At 42.4% G+C, this 18,428-nt stretch overlaps 1 protein-coding gene across 9 annotated transcripts in view; it reads left to right on the forward strand.

Moving 5' to 3' along the window:
- LOC119970989 (tapasin-related protein-like) overlaps nt 1–15,940 on the forward strand; it is a 30,033-nt gene extending 14,093 nt beyond the window's left edge. For 2 of the 9 annotated variants that reach the window (XR_005461711.1, XM_038806108.1), the window contains exons 4-6: nt 672–786; nt 5,545–5,630; nt 15,264–15,940. Coding sequence is in view for 5 of the 9 variants with exons in the window: in XM_038806108.1 (XP_038662036.1) it covers nt 672–786; nt 5,545–5,596 (167 nt within the window). In the remaining 4 variants the exon portion in view is untranslated. The remainder of the gene's footprint in view (nt 1–671; nt 787–5,544; nt 5,631–15,263) is intronic. The other 7 variants (XR_005461712.1, XM_038806109.1, XR_005461709.1 and 4 more) reach the window with 4 other exon arrangements.
- Nucleotides 15,941–18,428: the final 2,488 nt, after the last annotated feature.

The raw sequence follows: 18,428 nt of genomic DNA on the forward strand, positions 1-18,428 counted from the left end.
ATAGTGAAGTTACATTAGCTACCCTCCAGTTTGCAGGAACTGTTCCAGTCTCTAGAATCTTAGAACATGACCACCAATGCATCCAATATTTCTAGAGCCATAAGTAGTCTGGGATGTAATCAGGCCCTGGGCATTTATCAGCCTTCAATTTCCCCAACACCATTTCTGTACTAATATTGATCTTCTTCAGTTCCTCTCTTGCCCTAAACCCTGCATCTCCCAATTTTTATGTTATCTGATTTGTCTTAATTTGTGATGGCAATAATGTCCCTGTGAAGGACATTTTTCAATGAGATGGACTTATATGACAATCTATGATAATTGTTGTGGTCATCAGTCATGAGATTAGCTTTATTTTACTGAATAATGTACTGATTGAATTGTATTTAAATTCCAAAGCTGGCATTGTGGGATATGAAGACGTGTCCCCAGATCTGGGGACCCGGGCCTCTGGAACATTGGCCCTGTGATATTACCACTCGGCCATCACCCCCCATGCTTACTGCACTGCAGGGCTTTGCAAAACACAAAATAGATATAGAAACCCTGGTGGGGAAATTCTAGAATCCTTGATTCTGAATTATGATTCCAGGCTCAGTAACCATAAATATTATCAGAGTTTAGTTCCTGGCTTTGAGCAATGGATCATTGATTGCCTTATACTTTTCCAGGTTGCCACTTTGTACTTCCTGTCCACCTGATTTATCGAACTACATTGGGGATTTTGGTAATTATTACACTAATGGTGATCATCTTCAACCATATTACATCAGATAATCCCCATAGGTAAGATCATTTTAAGACAGGAATACAATGTTCAACAAAATGTTTGATGTATGACACGGAAGGAATTGCTGAGTTCTGTTAATCATTGTTACAAAATCATTATCCATGGAAAAAACATGATCAAAGCTCGATGCCACGAGAAAGTCCAGGCTGTTATTTTACGGTGGCAGTTATTTTTTAGATTAATGCAACACTTAAAAATCGCCGTCATTTTTCCCTCGGTTCTTCAATGATGTCTCGCTCAAACACACACCCTGACAGCACAGGTGGAGCACACTAAGTCCTCCCAACTCCAGATGCATTGCCTGCTCTTTGAAATTGTTATGATTTATTCCCACTCTCCTGTGTACTCGTTAACGCCTTCTAAGAACGCGCACATCGCCACCAGACATACAGTCACCCCCGGGTGTTTATTTGCCGAATTTATTTCAGAATACCATCAGCGTTTCTTTCAGTGTATTCTGGACGATAACGTTTCGCTGCCTATAAACACGCTCTCATGTTGCCTCCCCAGTTTTTTTTCTCCAATTGATTTTATTCTGGACCATATAGATTTCTACCTTCCTATCTCTGGAGCTATTTTTTCTATCTGTTGGTGGACAAAGACATGTCAGTAGGAAAAAAATCAGTTTATTTCTTAAATGGTGAGACACTGGCAAGTATTGATGTCCTAATTGACCTGATGTCCTTGTTCATAAATCACAGAGAGATAACATGCAGATGCATAAGCAGGAAGTTGGTACGTTGGCCTTTATTGTAAGAGAATTAAAGTACAGGAGTAAAGTATTGCTGCAATCGTATAGAGCCGTAGTGAGCTGCAGCTGGAGTATTGTGTATAGTTTGGTCTCGTCAGAGAGGGAAGTTTATATTTACATAGCATGAGTGACAGGAAGGTCACTGGAGTGATCCATGTGATCACAGAATTGTCCTATGAGAAGGCACTGAGGAGAGGGAGCCTAGAATTTACAAGAATGATAGGTGATCTCATTGAAACAGACAGAGTTCTTACAGGGCTCAAGAGGGTTGCTGCAGGAAGGATGTGTGCCTTGGAAGGGAGGTCTAAAACCAAGCAACACCATTTCAGAAGGATGCCATTGAGGACTGAGATGAAATGGAATTTCTTCAATTGGAGGATGTGCAAGTTTAGAATTATCTACTTCAGATGCTGTATGTTCACTCATTATGTACATTCAAGATAGGGATGGATGATTTCTAGGCATTACAATATCAAGCCATATGAAATTGTGCTGAAAATGGAATGTTGATGGAAAATCATTTACGATCGAATAGCGGAGCTGGTCGCTACACTTAAATCTTACGTTCTTTGGACAGGAAGTTGTGGGGAAGACAAAAATAGGCTGAAAATTCATGTCAATAAATTCATTGCACAGACATGTGACAGATTGAGGAAGAGTAAAGTCATCATAGTCCCAAATAACCAAATGGAAAGACTGCAGTATGCTGCAGTACAGAGGTATATGTCATTGCAAATCTTTCACAAAAAAAAAAGCATACAGGTTACACCAAGAATTTTTACAAAACCAGGTTAAAGTCTAACAGGTTTATTTGGAATCACTAGATTTTTATCAGGTGAACTGTACAGGAACTCACCGAAGGAGCTATGTTCCGAAAGCTAGTGATTCCAAATAAAACTGTTGGTCTTTAACCTGGACTTGCACTGTGCCCACCTCAGTCCAACGCCGGAATCTCCACATCAAGGTTACATCATAGGATCATAGAAGGAGGCCATTCTGCCCATCGAGTCTGCACTGACCCTTGGAAAGAGCACACTACCTAAGCCCACACCTCCACCCTATCCCCGTAACCCCACCTAACCCAACCTTTATGGACACTACCGGCAATTTAGCATAGCCAATCCACCTAACTTGCACATTATTGGACTGTGGGAGGAAACCGGATCACCTGGAGGAAACCCACGCAGACACGGGGAGAATGTGCAGACTCCACAAAGACAGTGACCCAAGCCAGGAATCGAACCTGGGACCCTGGAGCTGTGAAGCAACTGTGCTCACCACTGTGCTACCGTGCTGCTCTAAAAAGATCAAGTCATTAGAAATGTAACTGGAAGGTTGCCTTTTATTGCATGGAAAATGGATTAGAAAGAAGAGACGACTTGCTACAACTGTACAGGGCATCAGTGATACAGCAACCATAAAGTGTAGCAGCCTTCTATATCCTAAGAACATGGTCTGCACTGTTGTGTCTATATTAACCATCACCTGGTGTGGATCAGGAGCCCCACTCTGCCGTTTGTAATACTGAGGACTACAGTGGGCTGCGAAGATGCACCATCTGCTGGTTTCTGTTTTGTCTCACCCAGCTGAGCTTTTCGTGTTTGCTCACCTCTACCAGTAGTTTTCCAAACAATCAGGATCCAATGGTCACGGCCACCAGCAAGTGTCTCCCAGTTTCAGTGTCAATGTCCACCATCTTTATATCTGGCTTGCATATGCCCCTGTAGTAGAGATACAATGCAGCTCAGAGTGTTGTGCATACTGTTGGTCTCCTTGCTCTGGAAGTAATATACTTCCTTTGGAAGCAGTTCAGAAAGGGTTCATTAAGCAGCTTCCTGAGACAAAAAACATAATTAACATCACAATCAAATTCACAATGGTCTTTATTGAATGTTGCGGCAAGCTCAATAGGCTGCTTGATGACCCCTGCTTCTATTCCACCCTGATTTGCTGCAGGGATGGTGTAGGAGGGAGGGTTTCAGGTACGTGGATAATTGGAGCACATTCTGGGGAAGGTGGGACCACAGGACGGTTTGCACTTGAACTAAAGGGGCACCAATATCCTGGGAGGGATATTTGCTATGGCTCGTCTGGGGGGGTTTAAACTAATTTGTCAGGGGGCTGGGAAAACGAGCTGTAGTTCAGAAGCCAGTGTTGAGAGTAGTGAGGTACTGAGGACGGTATCAAGGTCGCAGGAGTGTACCAGCAGACAGAAAGTTGGGTTGAAGTGTGTCTACTTCAATGCAAGGAGCATCCGGAATAAGGTAGGTGAACTTGGAGCGTGGATTGGTACTTGGGATTACGATGTTGTGGCCATTATGGAGACATGGTTAGAACAGGGACAGGAATGGTTGTTGGAGGTTCCGGGTTATAGATGTTTCAGTAAGAGTACGGAAGGTGGTAAAAGAGGTGGAGGAGTAGCATTGTTAATCAAGGATAGTTTAATGGCTGCAGAAAGGCAGTTCGAAGGGGATCTGCCTACTGAGGTAATATGGGCCAAAGTTAGAAATAGGAAAGGAGCGGTCACATTGTTAGGAGTTTTCTATAGGCCCCCAAATAGTAATAGAGATGTGGAGGAAGAAATTGCAAAACAGATTGTGGATAGGTGTGGAGGTCTCAGGGTAGTTGGCATGGGTGACTTTAACTTTCCAAATATTGCCTGTAACCTCTATAGGTAGAACAGTTCGGATGGGGCAGTTTTTGTACAGTGTGTGCAGGAGGGTTTCATGACACAATATGTGGATAGGCCGACAAGAGGGGGGGCCACATTGGATTTGGGACTGGGTAATGAACCGAGCCAAGTGTTAGATTTCTTTGTGGGAGAGCATTTTGGAGATATTGACGACAATTCGGTGTCTTTCACTATTGCAATGGAGACAGACAGATCCATACAGCAGGGCAAGGTTCATAATTGGGGGAGGGGTAATTATGATGCGATGAGGCAAGAATTAGGGAGCATAATGTGCCAGTGCCAGTGCCCGTATGTCCTTTCTCAAGTAAGGAGACCAAAACTGAACACAATACTCCAGGTGTGGCCTCACTAACACCTTATACAATTGCAACATAACCTCCCTAGTCTTAAACTCCATCCCTCTAGCAATGAAGGACAAAATTCCATTTGCCTTCTTAATCACCTGTTGCACCTGTAAACCAACTTTCTGTGAGTCATGCACTAGCACACCCAGGTCTCTCTGCACAGCGGCATACTTTAATATTTTATCGTTTAAATAATAATCCCGTTTGCTGTTATTCCTACCAAAATGGATAACCTCACATTTGTCAACATTGTATTCCATCTGCCAGACCCTAGCCCATTCACTTAACCTATCCAAATCCCCCTGCAGACTTCCAGTATCCTCTGCACTTTTCGCTTTACCACTCATCTTAGTGTCATCTGCAAACTTGGACACATTGCCCTTGGTCCTAGGATGCTGCCTGGTTTGCAGGGTAGGTCTTATGAGGAAAGGTTGAGGGAACTAGTGTTTTTCTCTTTGGAGCAGAGGAGGATGAGAGGCGACTTAATAGAGGGTTATAACATGATGACGGGGATAGATAGAGTGGACGTTCAGAGACTATTTCCTCGGGTGGATGTAGCTGTTACAAGGGGGCATAACTATAAGATTCAGGGTGGGAGATATAGGAGGGATGTCCGAGGTAGGTTCTTTACTCAGAGAGTGGTTAGTGTGTGGAATGGACTGCCTGCTGTGATAGTGGATTCGGACACTTTAGGAACTTTCAAGCGGTTAGTGGATAGGCATATGCAGCACACCAGAATGACAGGAAGTGGGATAGCTTGATCTTGGTTTAGGACAATGCTCGGCACAACATCAAGGGCCGAAGGGCCTGTTCTATGTTCTATGTTTTATTATTTCCATTCAGTTTTTCCGTGAATTATCTTACCGCACGTAAAGTAAAGAATAAGTTGCTATAAACGGTTGCTAAAGGATTTCAACCAATGCAATTTCATACTGTTTCTCCCGATTTCTGAATTATATTTTAATAGGTGTCGAGGAGAAGAGGCCAGGAAAAACGACGTAAAAGGTGGAAAGTCATAAGTTGGCAGTGAGACAGCTTCTGGGGAATATGAAGGTCATAATTTAAAAAACACAGTTCATTGAGAAGATAATGTTATTTTCTAAGCCTGGTAATATGTCAAAAAATGATTTGCCTGTTTTACATTTGATGTGATTGCCTTGATTTCCTTCATTAATTTACCAATTGAAGATGACACATGAGATTAGTGGACAAAATTAAAGCACTAGGTATTGGGGATAATGCATTGACGTAGATTGAGAACTGGTTGGCAGACAGGAAGCAGAGAGTGGGAATAAACGGGTAATTTTCAGAGGTCCCTTTTGGGTCACTCTGCGAAGTATGCATGTTCTCCCCATATCTGCGGGGTTTCCCCCTGCCATCCAAAGATGTGCAGGTTAGGTAGATTGGTCATGCTAAATTGCCTTTAGGTTAGGTGGGGTTGCTGGGTTGCGGGATAAGGTGGAGGTGTGGGCTTAAGTAGGGTGCTGACTCGATGGGCCGAATGGCATCCTTCTGCACGGTATATTCTATGAAGCAGAGAAGCGAGCAGCGAAGGTGGGGCAGTCTGGAGAACGTGGCAGCAGTTCCAGAGATACAAAGAACAATAATCGTGCAAATTATAGGCCGGTGAGCCTGACATCAATAGTGAAGAAGCTATTGGAAAAGATATTGAGGGATAGGATACATGCACATTTGGAGAAAATGGACCAGTTAATGACAGGCAGCATAGTTTTGTACGGAGACGGTCATCTCCCACTAACTCTATTGAGCTTTTTGATGAATTTACAAAGGAAATTGATGAGAAAAGGGCTGTGGATGTAAGCAATGAAGTTACTGTGAAAATCCACTTGTTGCCACACTCCATCGCCTGTTCGGGTACACTGGGGGAGAATTCAGAATGTCCAGTTCACCTCACAAGAACGTCTTTCGGGACTTGTGGGAGGAAACTGGAGCACCTGGAGGAAACCCCGCCAACACGGGGAGAAGGTGCAGACTCCGCACAGACAGTGACCCAAGCAGGGAATCGAATCCGGCTCCCTGGTGCCATGAAGTGACAGTGTTAACCGCTGTGCTACCGTGCCACCCTCCACTGTGCTACTGTGCCGCCCTCACCTGCGCTACCGTGCTGGTATAAAAACTAGGGTTTTATCTGAATGCTCATAGCATTCGAAACAAGATAAATGAGTTGACAGCTCAAATCATTGCAAATGGGTGTGATTTAGTGGCCATTAAAGAGACATGGCGGCAGCATGGTCATAATTGGTAGTTAAGTGTCCAGGGATATCAGACTATTCGAAAGGAGATACAGGAAGGTAAGAGAGGTGATGTATCTTTGATATTTCAGGGTGACATCAGGACGGTAGTGAGACATGATATGGGTCCTGTGGAGAAAACAGTTAAATCCATTTGGGTGGAAATTAGAAATACTAAGAAGAAAAGGTCACTTATTGACGTGTTTGTAGGCCACTACATAATAACATCACAGTAGGGTGGCCAATTAATAAAGAAATAACTGATGCATGTAAAAATGGTATGGCAATTATCAGGGGATTTTAATCTACTTGTCAATTGGTCAAACTAGGTCGGTCAGGGCAACCTTGAGGAGGAATTCATAGAATGTATCCATGATAGTTTCTTCGAACAGTATGTAAGGAACCTATGATGGAGCAAGGTATCCTTGATCTCGTTCTGTGTAATCAGACAGGAATAATTAATGATCTCACAGTTAGGATACTCTCGGAAGGAGCAATCACAGTTTGGCTGAATTTAAAATACAGATGGACCGTGAGAAGGTAAAATCCAATCCCAGTAAATTGTGATCAAACAAAGGAGACTGCAATGGGATGAGGGAGGAGTTGGCAAGAATAGATTGGGACCAAACAGTTTGTGGAGGGACATTTGAGGAACATTGGGGGACTTTCAAAGTGATTTTAAACAATGCTCACAAAAAGTATACACCAGTGAAAAGGAAGTACTGTAGGAAAAGGGATAATCAGCCATGGATATATAAGGAAATAAAGGGGTTCAAACTGAAAAAAAATGCATACAAAGGAGCAAAGATTAGTGGGAAATTAGAGGATTGTGAAATCTTTAACGGTCAACAGAAAGCCACAAAAAAAGGTATAGAGGAAAGTAAGATAGATTATGAGAGTATCCTAGCTCAGAATATAAAAACCGATAGCAAAGGTTTGTTGGATATATTCAAGAGCAAACTGAAGGTGGCATTAAAAGGATTAATGGGTATGCAGAGAAAGCGGGAGTGGGACACTGAATTTTCATGATCAGTCATGATCGTACTGAATGGGGGTGCAAGCCTCGAAGGGCCGAATGTCACCTATTTTCTATGTTTCTAGTTGAACCACAGAGGGAAGCCATTCGGCCTACCGAGTACGTGCCTCCTTTCACTGCAGCAGTCCAGTAACTCACATCATCCCGCTCCAAATATCCATCCAGTTTCCTTTTGGCCCCATTGATTGTTTCCGCTTCAATCATCCTTCCCATGAGCACCATGAAAATTGGCATAGGGGACATAATACTAGAGAGATAAACACCTGACTCCATCACTGGTGTGGGAGACGCAGGTTTCCGATCATCGGGCATTGGCATCAGCACTGCGGAAAGTGAGGTCTAAACAATGGTGGGAGCAGAATTCTCACAAACTGCACAACTGAGAAGTAGAAAAGTCTGTAAATTAATTGGGGGGGGGGGGGAGGTGGGGAGTGGATACATAAGCCGACAAATTAAAATAATATTGCATTGCAAGACAGCTATTCAGGTAATGACACCCAGGTGCAACAGGAAGGGATAGAGTGTACAAACGTAAAAAAGCACTAAGTAGGCTCAAAGGTGAGAAAGTGGTACAAGGCAAATGAATCTTTCTCAAACAGACGTAGCATTCAGCACAAAAATACATGAATTAACTGCACAAATTGTGATTAATGGGTATTATCTTATAGCTACAGAGGTTTAGGATCGTTTTCTGTACCAATGCATTAAGGTGTACATGATGGTATTCTGTATCAATGCATTGAGATGCGCAGGATGATTTTCTGGACAAATATGGTGAAGAGCCAGCTAGATTCGATTTGGATTTATTATTACGTGTACTGAGGTACAGTGAAAAGTATTGCTCTGCATCCAGTCCAGTCAGATCGTACCATACATGAAAAACATCTGACATGCTATAGATACACAATGTAAATACATAGATGTCGGGTAACACATACAGAGTGTAGTACTACACAGTAGAGAGATCAGGTCAGTCTATAAGAGGACTATTCAGGAGTTTGGTAGCAGCAGGGAAGAACCTATTCTTGAATCTGTTAGTGCGCGTTTTCAGACTTTTGTATCTTCTGCCTAATGGAAAAGGTTGAAAGAGATAATACCGTGGATGGAAGGGGTCCTTGATTATGCTGCCTGCTGTCTCGTGGCAGTGAGAGATATAGACAGAGTCAATGGATGGGAGGTAGTTTCGTGTGATGGGCTGGGCTGTGTTGATGAAATAGAAAACAGGTTATCCAAGATTAGGTATTGTGCATAGAGAAAGGAATAATTGGCAATCTAGTTGTGTGAGACCTCTTGGAGATGAGCGACCATTATATGAAATATCTCTTCATCAAAATGGAGAGTGACAGGCAGCATGGTGGCGCCGTGGGTAGCACTGTAGTCTCACAGCGCCGAGGTCCCCGGTTTGATCCCGGCTCTGGGTCACTGTCCATGTGGAGTTTGCACATTCTTGATGTGTTTGCGTGGGTTTCGCCCCACAACACAAAAATATGCAGGGTCGGTGGATTGAATATGCTAAATTGCCCCTTAATTGGAAAAAATGAATTGGATACTCTAAATTTATTTTAAAAATTAAAAATATAAAATGGAGAGTGATGAGGTTGATCCTGATGTAGGGATCTGAATCTAAATAAAATAAATTACTATGGTGTGAGGCACAGGTTGAGTTAGGATTGCATGGTAGCAAAGTGGTTAGCACTGTTGCTTCACAGCGCCAGGGACCCGGTTTCAATTCTTGGCTTGGGTCAATGTCCATGCAGAGTCTGCACATGCTCCCACTGTCTGTGGGGTTTCTCCCGGTTTCCACCCACAAGTTCTGAATGACGTGCTTGTTCGTAAGTGGACAGTCTGAATTCTCCCTCAGTCTACCCAAACAGGCGCTGGAGTGTGGTGAGCAGGGGTTTTTCACAGTAACTTCATTGCAATGTTAATGTAAGCCTACTTGTGACACCAATAAAGATTGTATGGTGGATTGGGGAACGTGACTTAAAAGGATGACTGTGGACAGGCACTGGTAAACATTCAAAGATTGCATGCGTGAGCTACTAAAATTCTTCATTCCTGTCTGGGGTAAAAAATAAAAAGGGAAGGTGACCATGCCATGGTTTACAAGGAAAATTAGAGTAAACATTAGATCCAATGAAGAGGCATAGAAATTGGTCAGAAGAAAAAAACCTAGCAGAGCTGAGGATATGGAGTAGATTGGAATTCAACAAAGGGAGACAAAGGGTTAAAATGGTCATCTTCCCATTTTATTTTGTTCAGTGGTGCACTGGTCAATGATGTTGGTTCCCCTGGTGGGACAGGAGATGCGTTGGTGTAATTTAAACTGTATATCTTAAGTTTGGCCTGGCTAAAGTACCCGGTCACGATGGACAATGTTTCCGGGTATTCTGTTCCATTGTTGTTGATAGCGGTGACACAAAGCTGCATGGGAGGGAGAGTGTGAGGAGGATGCAGAGATCCATCTGTGTTATTTGGACAAACTGAGTGAGCAAGTGGAAAAATGCATGGCAGGTACAGTGCAACGTGGTTAAATGTGAATTTATCCACTTTGTTACTAAAAACAGAACTGCAGATTATTATCTGAATGACTAAAGATTGAGTGAAGGGCATGTTCAATGAGACTCGATTGTCCTTGTACGCCAGTCAGTGATAATAAACATGCAGGTTCAGTAGAAGGTGAAGAAGGTAAATGGTGTGTTGGCCTTCACAGCCAGAGGATTTCAGCACAGGAACAAGGATATTTTGGTGCATTTAAAAAAGGGTTTGAGTGAGACCACACCTGAAATAGTGTGAGCCATTTTGGACTCATATCTCAGAAACAATTTTCTTGTTATGTAAGGAGTGCAGCGAAGATTTACTGGACTGATTCCAACAATGGTGGTACTGATGTATGAGGAGTCGTTGAGTTGGTTTGGATTATATTCTCTGCAATTCAGAAGAATGAGTGGGAACCTCATAGGAACCTATAAAACACTAACAGGACTAAACAGGGTAGAAAGAGGAAGGATCTTTCCATTGGCAGGGGAGTTCAGAACCAGGGGCCATAGTCAGAGGATGCAATGTAAGCCATTTAGGACTGAGATGAAGAGAAATCTCTTCACTCAGAGAGTGGTGAGCCTGTGTAATTTGCTACCACAGAAAGCAACTGAGGACAAAATATTGTATGTTTTCAGGAATGAGCTAGATATAGCTATTGGGGCTAAATGGATTAAGCGATAAGAGGAAAAGCAGGAACAGGTTACTCAGTTGGGCCATCAGCCATGAACATATTGAATGGGGCAGCTGGCTCGGCGGACCAAATAGCCTACTCCTGCTCCTATTTTCTATCTTTCCATCACAAGGATATCATATCCGAAACTAAATATTCAGAGGTGCATTACTTTTTGTAAAGCCAGGCAGTAGGGAAAGGATGGTGATGTAGCAATATTCGAATGAGATGGAACAAGAGCAAGAAATTATCTTAGGTCAGAAGATGTAAAATCCATATGGGTGGAAATAAGTAATAACAAGAGGAAAAATACAATGGTCGGAGTGGTGAGTGGGTCGCCTAACAGCAGCTATACTGTAGAACTGAAAATAAATCAGGAGAGAATGAGGCAGCACATTAATCATGGGTGATTCTAATCTTCATACGGATTCCGAAGGGGCAGTGTTAGCCATGATAAATAAATAATAGTGTATTCAGGATGGTTTCCTAGAATAATACATTGTGGATCCAAACAGGAGTCAGGTTACTTTGCGACCTGGCAATGTGTGATGTGGCAGGTTTATAAACAATCTCAGAGTAAATGAATCCCTCCAAAGCAGTGAGCGTAATATGGTAGAATTTCCATTTAGTTTGGGAGTGACAAACTTGGGGAACCAGGACAAATGGGGAACCAGAAAGTGGCAGAGGAGATAAATAAGTACTTTGCGTTGGTATTCACAATGGAAGACACATGTAACATTCCAAAAGTTCTACATAATTAAGGTGCAGAAAGCAAAGGGGTGTGATGGGGGCAGGGCAATTAAGTACAATAACTTAAGTCCTTCGAGAAAAAGTATGAGGGCAACTAATGGGAAAAACAGTCGATAGGCCCCACGGGAAGGAAATAAGTGGAATAACCATCATTCAAGAAAACATACAAAGGAAATGATTAGGCGTAAAGGTCGATAGTTTCCTTGGACCTGAATAGTTACATCCCAAGATATTGCAGAAAGTAGCAACAGAGGTCATGGATGTATTGGTCATAATCTTCCAAAAATACTGAAATTCTGGAAAAGTTCTGGAGGATTGAAAAACTGACAATGACACTTACATTCAACATGGATGTGGAGGTGCCGGCGTTGGACTGGGGTGAGCACAGTAAGAAGTCTTACAACACCAGGTTAAAGTCCAACAGGTTTGTTTCAAACACGAGCTTTCGGAGCACTGCTCCTTCACCTGACTTTAACCTGGTGTTGTAAGACTTCTTACTGTATTCAACATGGAGGGAGACAAATGGAGGGTAACAGGCCAGTTAGCTTAAGATTTTCATTGGGGAAAATGTTAGAGCCTATTATAAAGGATGTAATAGCAGAACATTTAAAAATATATAATATAATTGAACAGAGTCAGCATGGATTCATGAAGGATATATCATGCCTGACAATATTGTTAGAATTATCTGAGGTGGTAACAAGCAGAACGACCACCAGTAGATATAACATACTTTGATTTCGAAAAAGGGTTTCATAAGGTATTGCACGAAAGGCGACTTAATAAAATAAGTGGCAATGGTGTTGGGAGTGATATATTAACATGGAAAGAGGATTGACTAAGTGATCAGAGTGAGAGCTAGGGTAGAATGGCGTTTTCAAGATGACAACATGTAACTCGTGGCTTGCCACAAGGATCACTATATATTAAGGTGAAGGAAGTGAATGTACTATTGCCAAGTTTGCAGATGACACAGTAATAGATGGGGAGGCAAGTGGTGCAGAACAGGGGGCTATATACAGGTTGATTGAGTGGGCAAAAACTTGGCAGAAGGCAATGTAAGAAAATATGAAGTTACGCATTTTGGCCTGAGAATAAAAAAGCTGAATATGGAGAATTACTACAACAGTTGAGCACAGAGGGATTTGGGAGTCCTTCTGCATAAATCACAAAAACTAGCATGCAAGCTCAGCAGGGAACTCATCTGTGATTCGAATGTAACCACAAACTTCTAATCATATATGACATGGCTTTGTCTAAAATAGGACCACTCAATCCCTTAATATCCGTTTACCATTGACATGTCAGTAGAATATTTTGTGTTGCCTTTTATGCTGACTTCAATTCGATTATCAACTTCCTTCTTTACTAGTCTCTTTTCTCCTCTCAACGTTTTGCATTGGACCTGATCCTCACTTGAAGAATTCACCTGATATACACCTCTTTTTTTGTCTAACCAGACTTGCTATTTCCCTCCTCAACCATCGAACGTTGACTCGAATTTCTACAGTTGTTGGAATATACCTTCCCTTTATCTGAAGCGCTTCTCCCTTAAAGATCACAAATTGTTTGGTTGTGGATGTTCCTGTATGTTTTACTCTAGCTACATCCCTTTCAAGGGCTTTGGAATTAGTCCACTTCCAATCCAAACATTCTACTTTATATCATTATTGTTTTTTTCCATTACTATTCCGAAAATTATGCATGATGACATTTCTTGCTGAATGTTCTTCTGCAAAAACTTGTTCTATTTGCCTACCTCATTTCCCAACATCAGATTCAGCAATGCTTGCTTTCTAGTTGGGCCGTGGACGTATTGATAAAGGAAGCTTCCCTGATCATGTTTCAAAAATTCCTCACCTGCTCACTCTTTACTCTAACATTATCCCAATCATTATTTGGGTACATCATGTCCCCCAATATCACTGCACTATCGTTATTGCACATATCTATAATTTTGCTGCAACTTTGTTCATTCCTGTCTCCATTTAGAGACCGAAAGTCTCTGTAGTGTGACATGGCCACTGTGCTTCTCACCTCTAACACAATAGGCACATTGCTTGCCCCAATCTACATAATCAGACAATCTCCACCACACTCACCTCCCCCGCTCCCCACCTGCTGCCACAGATTCACATCCGCAACACCATTAAGGACCTCCATTCTCTCAACACTGCCAAGTCTTCACTAATTGATACTGCCATTCTACCTCACTTATAGAATCATAGAATTTACAGTGCAGTGAGAGGCCATCAAGTCTGCACCAGGCCAGCCCTTGGAAAAAGTACCAGACCCAAGCCCAGACTTCCAGCATATCCCTGCAACACAATTACCTCACCCAACTGTTTGGACACTAAAGAGAAATTTAGCATTGTCAATCCACCTAACCTGCACATCTTTGAACTGTGGGATGAAAGCAGAGAATCCAGAGGAAACCCACATAGACACGGGGAGGAACTGCAAACTCCACAGAGACAGCAACCCGAGGCTGGAATTGAACCCTGGTATCAGGTGTTCTGAGGCAGCAGTGCTAACCATTGAGCCAGCATGTGTGCCTTCCACATGTATTTTGCACTTCCATCGTGCACTTGTGTGCCTTCTCTATCTTTTCTGAAAACTTGGTTGTTTTTTTAAATATAAATTTAGAATACCCAATTTATTTTTCCAATTAAGGGGCAATTTAGCGTGGCCAATCCACCTAGCCTGCACATTTTTGGGTTGTGGGGGCGAAACCCACGCAGACACGGGGAGAATGTGCAAACTCCACACAGACTGTGACCCAGAGCCGGGATCAAACCTGGGACCTTGGCACCGTGAGGCCACAGCGCTAACCCACTGCGCCACCAAGCTGCCCCACTTTGTTGTTTAATGAATGCCCATTTTTCAGTTTTAAGCCATATAGCTACCAATGAGTTGTGGATTCGATTATGTGATGTAGGCAGCATGCAAGAACTGATTAGTGATACTTTGATCGAACAAACAATGCATCCTGGAAATACCATGCAAACCGACACAAACATATGAACAGGCAGCAGGAGTAATCCATTCAGGTTCTCGAGCCTGCACCGCTATTTAGTAAGATCATGGCTGATCTGATAGTCCATTCAAATCTGCATACCACCTACCCTTGCTTACCAAAAGTCTTTTCCACCATTGTTTTAGAAATAGTCAAAGGCTCTACTTCGACCACCTTTTCAGGAAGAAAGCTCCAAAGACTCAGAAAGAAAGAAAATCACTCCATCTCATTTTTTAGTGTGTGACCCCTTATTTTTATACAGTGATCCCAAGTCCTAGATTCTCCCACAGGAGAAATCATCCTCTCCCAAACCACCCTGACAGGGACCCTCGGATATTACATGTTCCAATCAACCCACTTTTAGATCTTTGTTGAACATGTAGGAAATAAATGAATAACAAATGCGATTGATTATTTCTAGAAGATTATGTACCAATAAAAAGAAGACATCTAGAATATTCCGAAAGTTAAGATGAAATGGATGTCATCCTTTTGCGGAAAAACAACAAATGACACAACTGCTGACCAGGTTGAAATCCGGAAAATCCAAGATAAATGAATGCGTAACGGAATCATCTGGCTGTACAAAAACTGACCTGTCCACAAATTAGAAAGAAATAATGTTGAGCAACAGTTACCCAGCCTGGGGCAATTATGCAAACGTGAAGATGATACGAATCTTGGAAAGGATTTTCAATTTTCTTCACTATTGCAATAAAGTGACTCTTAATCGATACCGACAGTGGATACATTGAACAAAACTCGGCAATTTATCTGTAAACGATGATCCAATGTATGGTTGCTCAACCAGCGACAGATGGAATATGTAAGAATACTTTTGTAAAATACAACTGTACAGCAAATCTTGTGAAAAGTCAGTTGATAACTGGATGGCCACAATAGGTTAAACAAATTTCCTAATGTGTGAAAATTGAAACATCAACAAAACTTCACAATTGAGTGAACACTGTTAAAATGAGATTTTTTATGTTGTTTCCCAATATAGAGAAATTAGATTATGGTTTGTAACCAAACAGAAAATTGAAATGTAATGTGAGTATGCTTTTAATTAATATTACAGATAAAGGAATACAACGATCCCACTCTCAAAACCCATGCTTACCAAAATTATCAATTAACAAAAAGAAAACCAAATTCTTTGAAGGAAGAAAATTGCACTGAAAGTTCATCCAGCTGAAACAAAAATAAAATAACTGCTTAAGTTAAAACTGGATGGGAATGTATAATAGAGGACAAAGAAATGGCTGAGCTACGCAACACATACTTCGGCTCAGCCTTCACAAATGCGGACCACAAAGCAGATCCAGAATGTTGGTGAATGCAGGGTTTAGTGAGAGGGTGGAACTGAAGAAGATCAATATTAGTAGAGAATGGTGTTAGAGGAAATTCGTAGGAGACTGATTAATCACGAGGGCCTGAGAATCTACCTTCCAGAGTATTGAGGAAGTGGCACTAAAGCAGGAATGGATTGGTAGTCATCTTCCAGAATTCTATGGACTCTGGAACAGTTCCTGCAGATTGCAGGATAACTAATATCACTCCATTATTTAAACAAGGAGATAAAGAGAAACTGTGTCCATGCCAATCAAGAGCCCATCTAAGCTAACCCCATTTGTCTGCATTTGGCCCATATCCCTCTAAACCTTTCCTATCCATGGATCTGTCCTAATGCCTTGTCAAATCATATCGTAGCAGGACCGGACAGAGTCAGCATCGATTTATGAAGGGGAAAGCATGCTTGACAAATCTACTGGAATTCTTCGAGGATGTAACTACTAGCATTGACAAGGGGGAGCCAGTGGATGTGGTATTTGGGACATGAGAAGGCTTTTGACAAAGAAACGCATAAGAAATTAGTGTGCAGAATTAAAGTCCAAGGGATTAGGGGTTGTGTATTAAGATGGATAGATAACTGGTTGGCAGACAGGAAACAAAGATTAGGAATTAAGGGTATTTTTCAAATTGATAGGCAGTGAATTGTGGGGTACTGAAGGATTGGTGCTAGAACCCCAGCTATTCGCATTATATATTAATGATCGAGATGAGGGAACAAAATGTAATCTCTCGAAATTTACTGATCACACCGGGTTGGGTGGGAGAGTAAGCTGTGAGGAAGGTGCAGAGATCCATCAGTGTGATTTGGACAAGTTGTGTGAGTGGGCCAATGAAAGGCAGATGCAGTATAATTTGGAGAAAAATGCGAGGTTATCCACTTTGGTCGCAAAATCGAGAAGGCAGACTATTATCTGAATGGTCATAAGTTAGGAGAAGGGAATGTGAATCGAAATCTGGGTGTCCTCGTACACCAGTCACTGAAGGTAAGCATGCAGATACAGCAGGCGGTAAAGAAGGCAAATGGTATGTTGGCCTTCAAAGCATGAGGATTCGAGTGCAGGAGGAGGGATGTCTTGCTGCAGTTATGCAAGCGTTGATGAGGCCACACCTGGAATATTGTGTGCAGTTTTGGTCTCCTTATCTGAATAAGGATGTTCTTGCTCTCAAGGGAGTTCAACAAAGGTCTCCTAGACTGATTCCTCGGAAAGTGGTACTGGCGTATGAGGAGAAATTTAATCGGTCAGGACACTCTTTGTTGGAGTTCAGAAGAATGAGGGAGGATCGCACAGAAACTGATAAAATTCTAACAGGACTAGACAGGGTAGGTGCAGGAAGGATGTTCACGATGGTGGGTATGTCCAGAACCAGAGGTCACCGTCTGACGATCTGGAGCAGACCATTTAGGACAGAGACGAGGAGAAATCCTCATCTCATTGGAGCTGGTAGAGCACAGTGGGCTAAACAGCTGGCTTGTAATGCAGAACAAGGCAGCAGCGCGAGTTCAATTCCCATGCCAGCCTCCCCGAACAGGTGCCGGAATGTGGCGACTCGGGGCTTTTCACAGTAACGTCATTGAAGCCTACTTACGACAATAAGTGATTATTATTGTTATTAAATCTTTTCACCCAGAGAGTGGTTGGCCTGTTGAATGTGTTCGCACAGGAAGTATTTGAGGCCCAAAAATTCTATGTTTTCAAGAAGCAGTTAGATATTGCACTGAGGGCGAAGTGGCACAAAAGATATGGGGAGAACGCTGGTATTAGGCTACTGAGTTGGCTGATAAAGTAGTGTGGCAGGGAGGTGGGAACCAGGTCAGAAGGTGGAATAATTGAGAGGAACTGGAGAATAAGGATAATAAGCCTCAGAGGAAGAGCAGGCACGGAGAAGCTGCTGAACACAGTGGGTCTGGTCGTCTGAAGTGCATTTGTTTTAATGTGAGAAGTAAAACAGCTAAAGTAGATGAACTTTGAGATTGGATTCGTACTTCAAACTATGATGTTGCTATTACAGAGACCTGGTTGAGAGGAGGACAGGATCGACAACTAAACATTCCAGGACTTAGATGCTACAAGTGGGATAGAATGGGGCGCAAAAGTGGTGGGGAAGTTGCGCTACTGGTTCAGGAGAATATCACAGCTGTACTGATGGTTGACAGGTCAGAGGGCTCATGGGCAATATGGGCAGAGCTCAGGGTCTCAGCAAGCATAATGTTTGTGGTTATTAAGGTCTT

Source organism: Scyliorhinus canicula, chromosome 9, assembly GCF_902713615.1.
Source record: "Scyliorhinus canicula chromosome 9, sScyCan1.1, whole genome shotgun sequence".
NCBI lineage: Eukaryota > Metazoa > Chordata > Chondrichthyes > Carcharhiniformes > Scyliorhinidae > Scyliorhinus > Scyliorhinus canicula.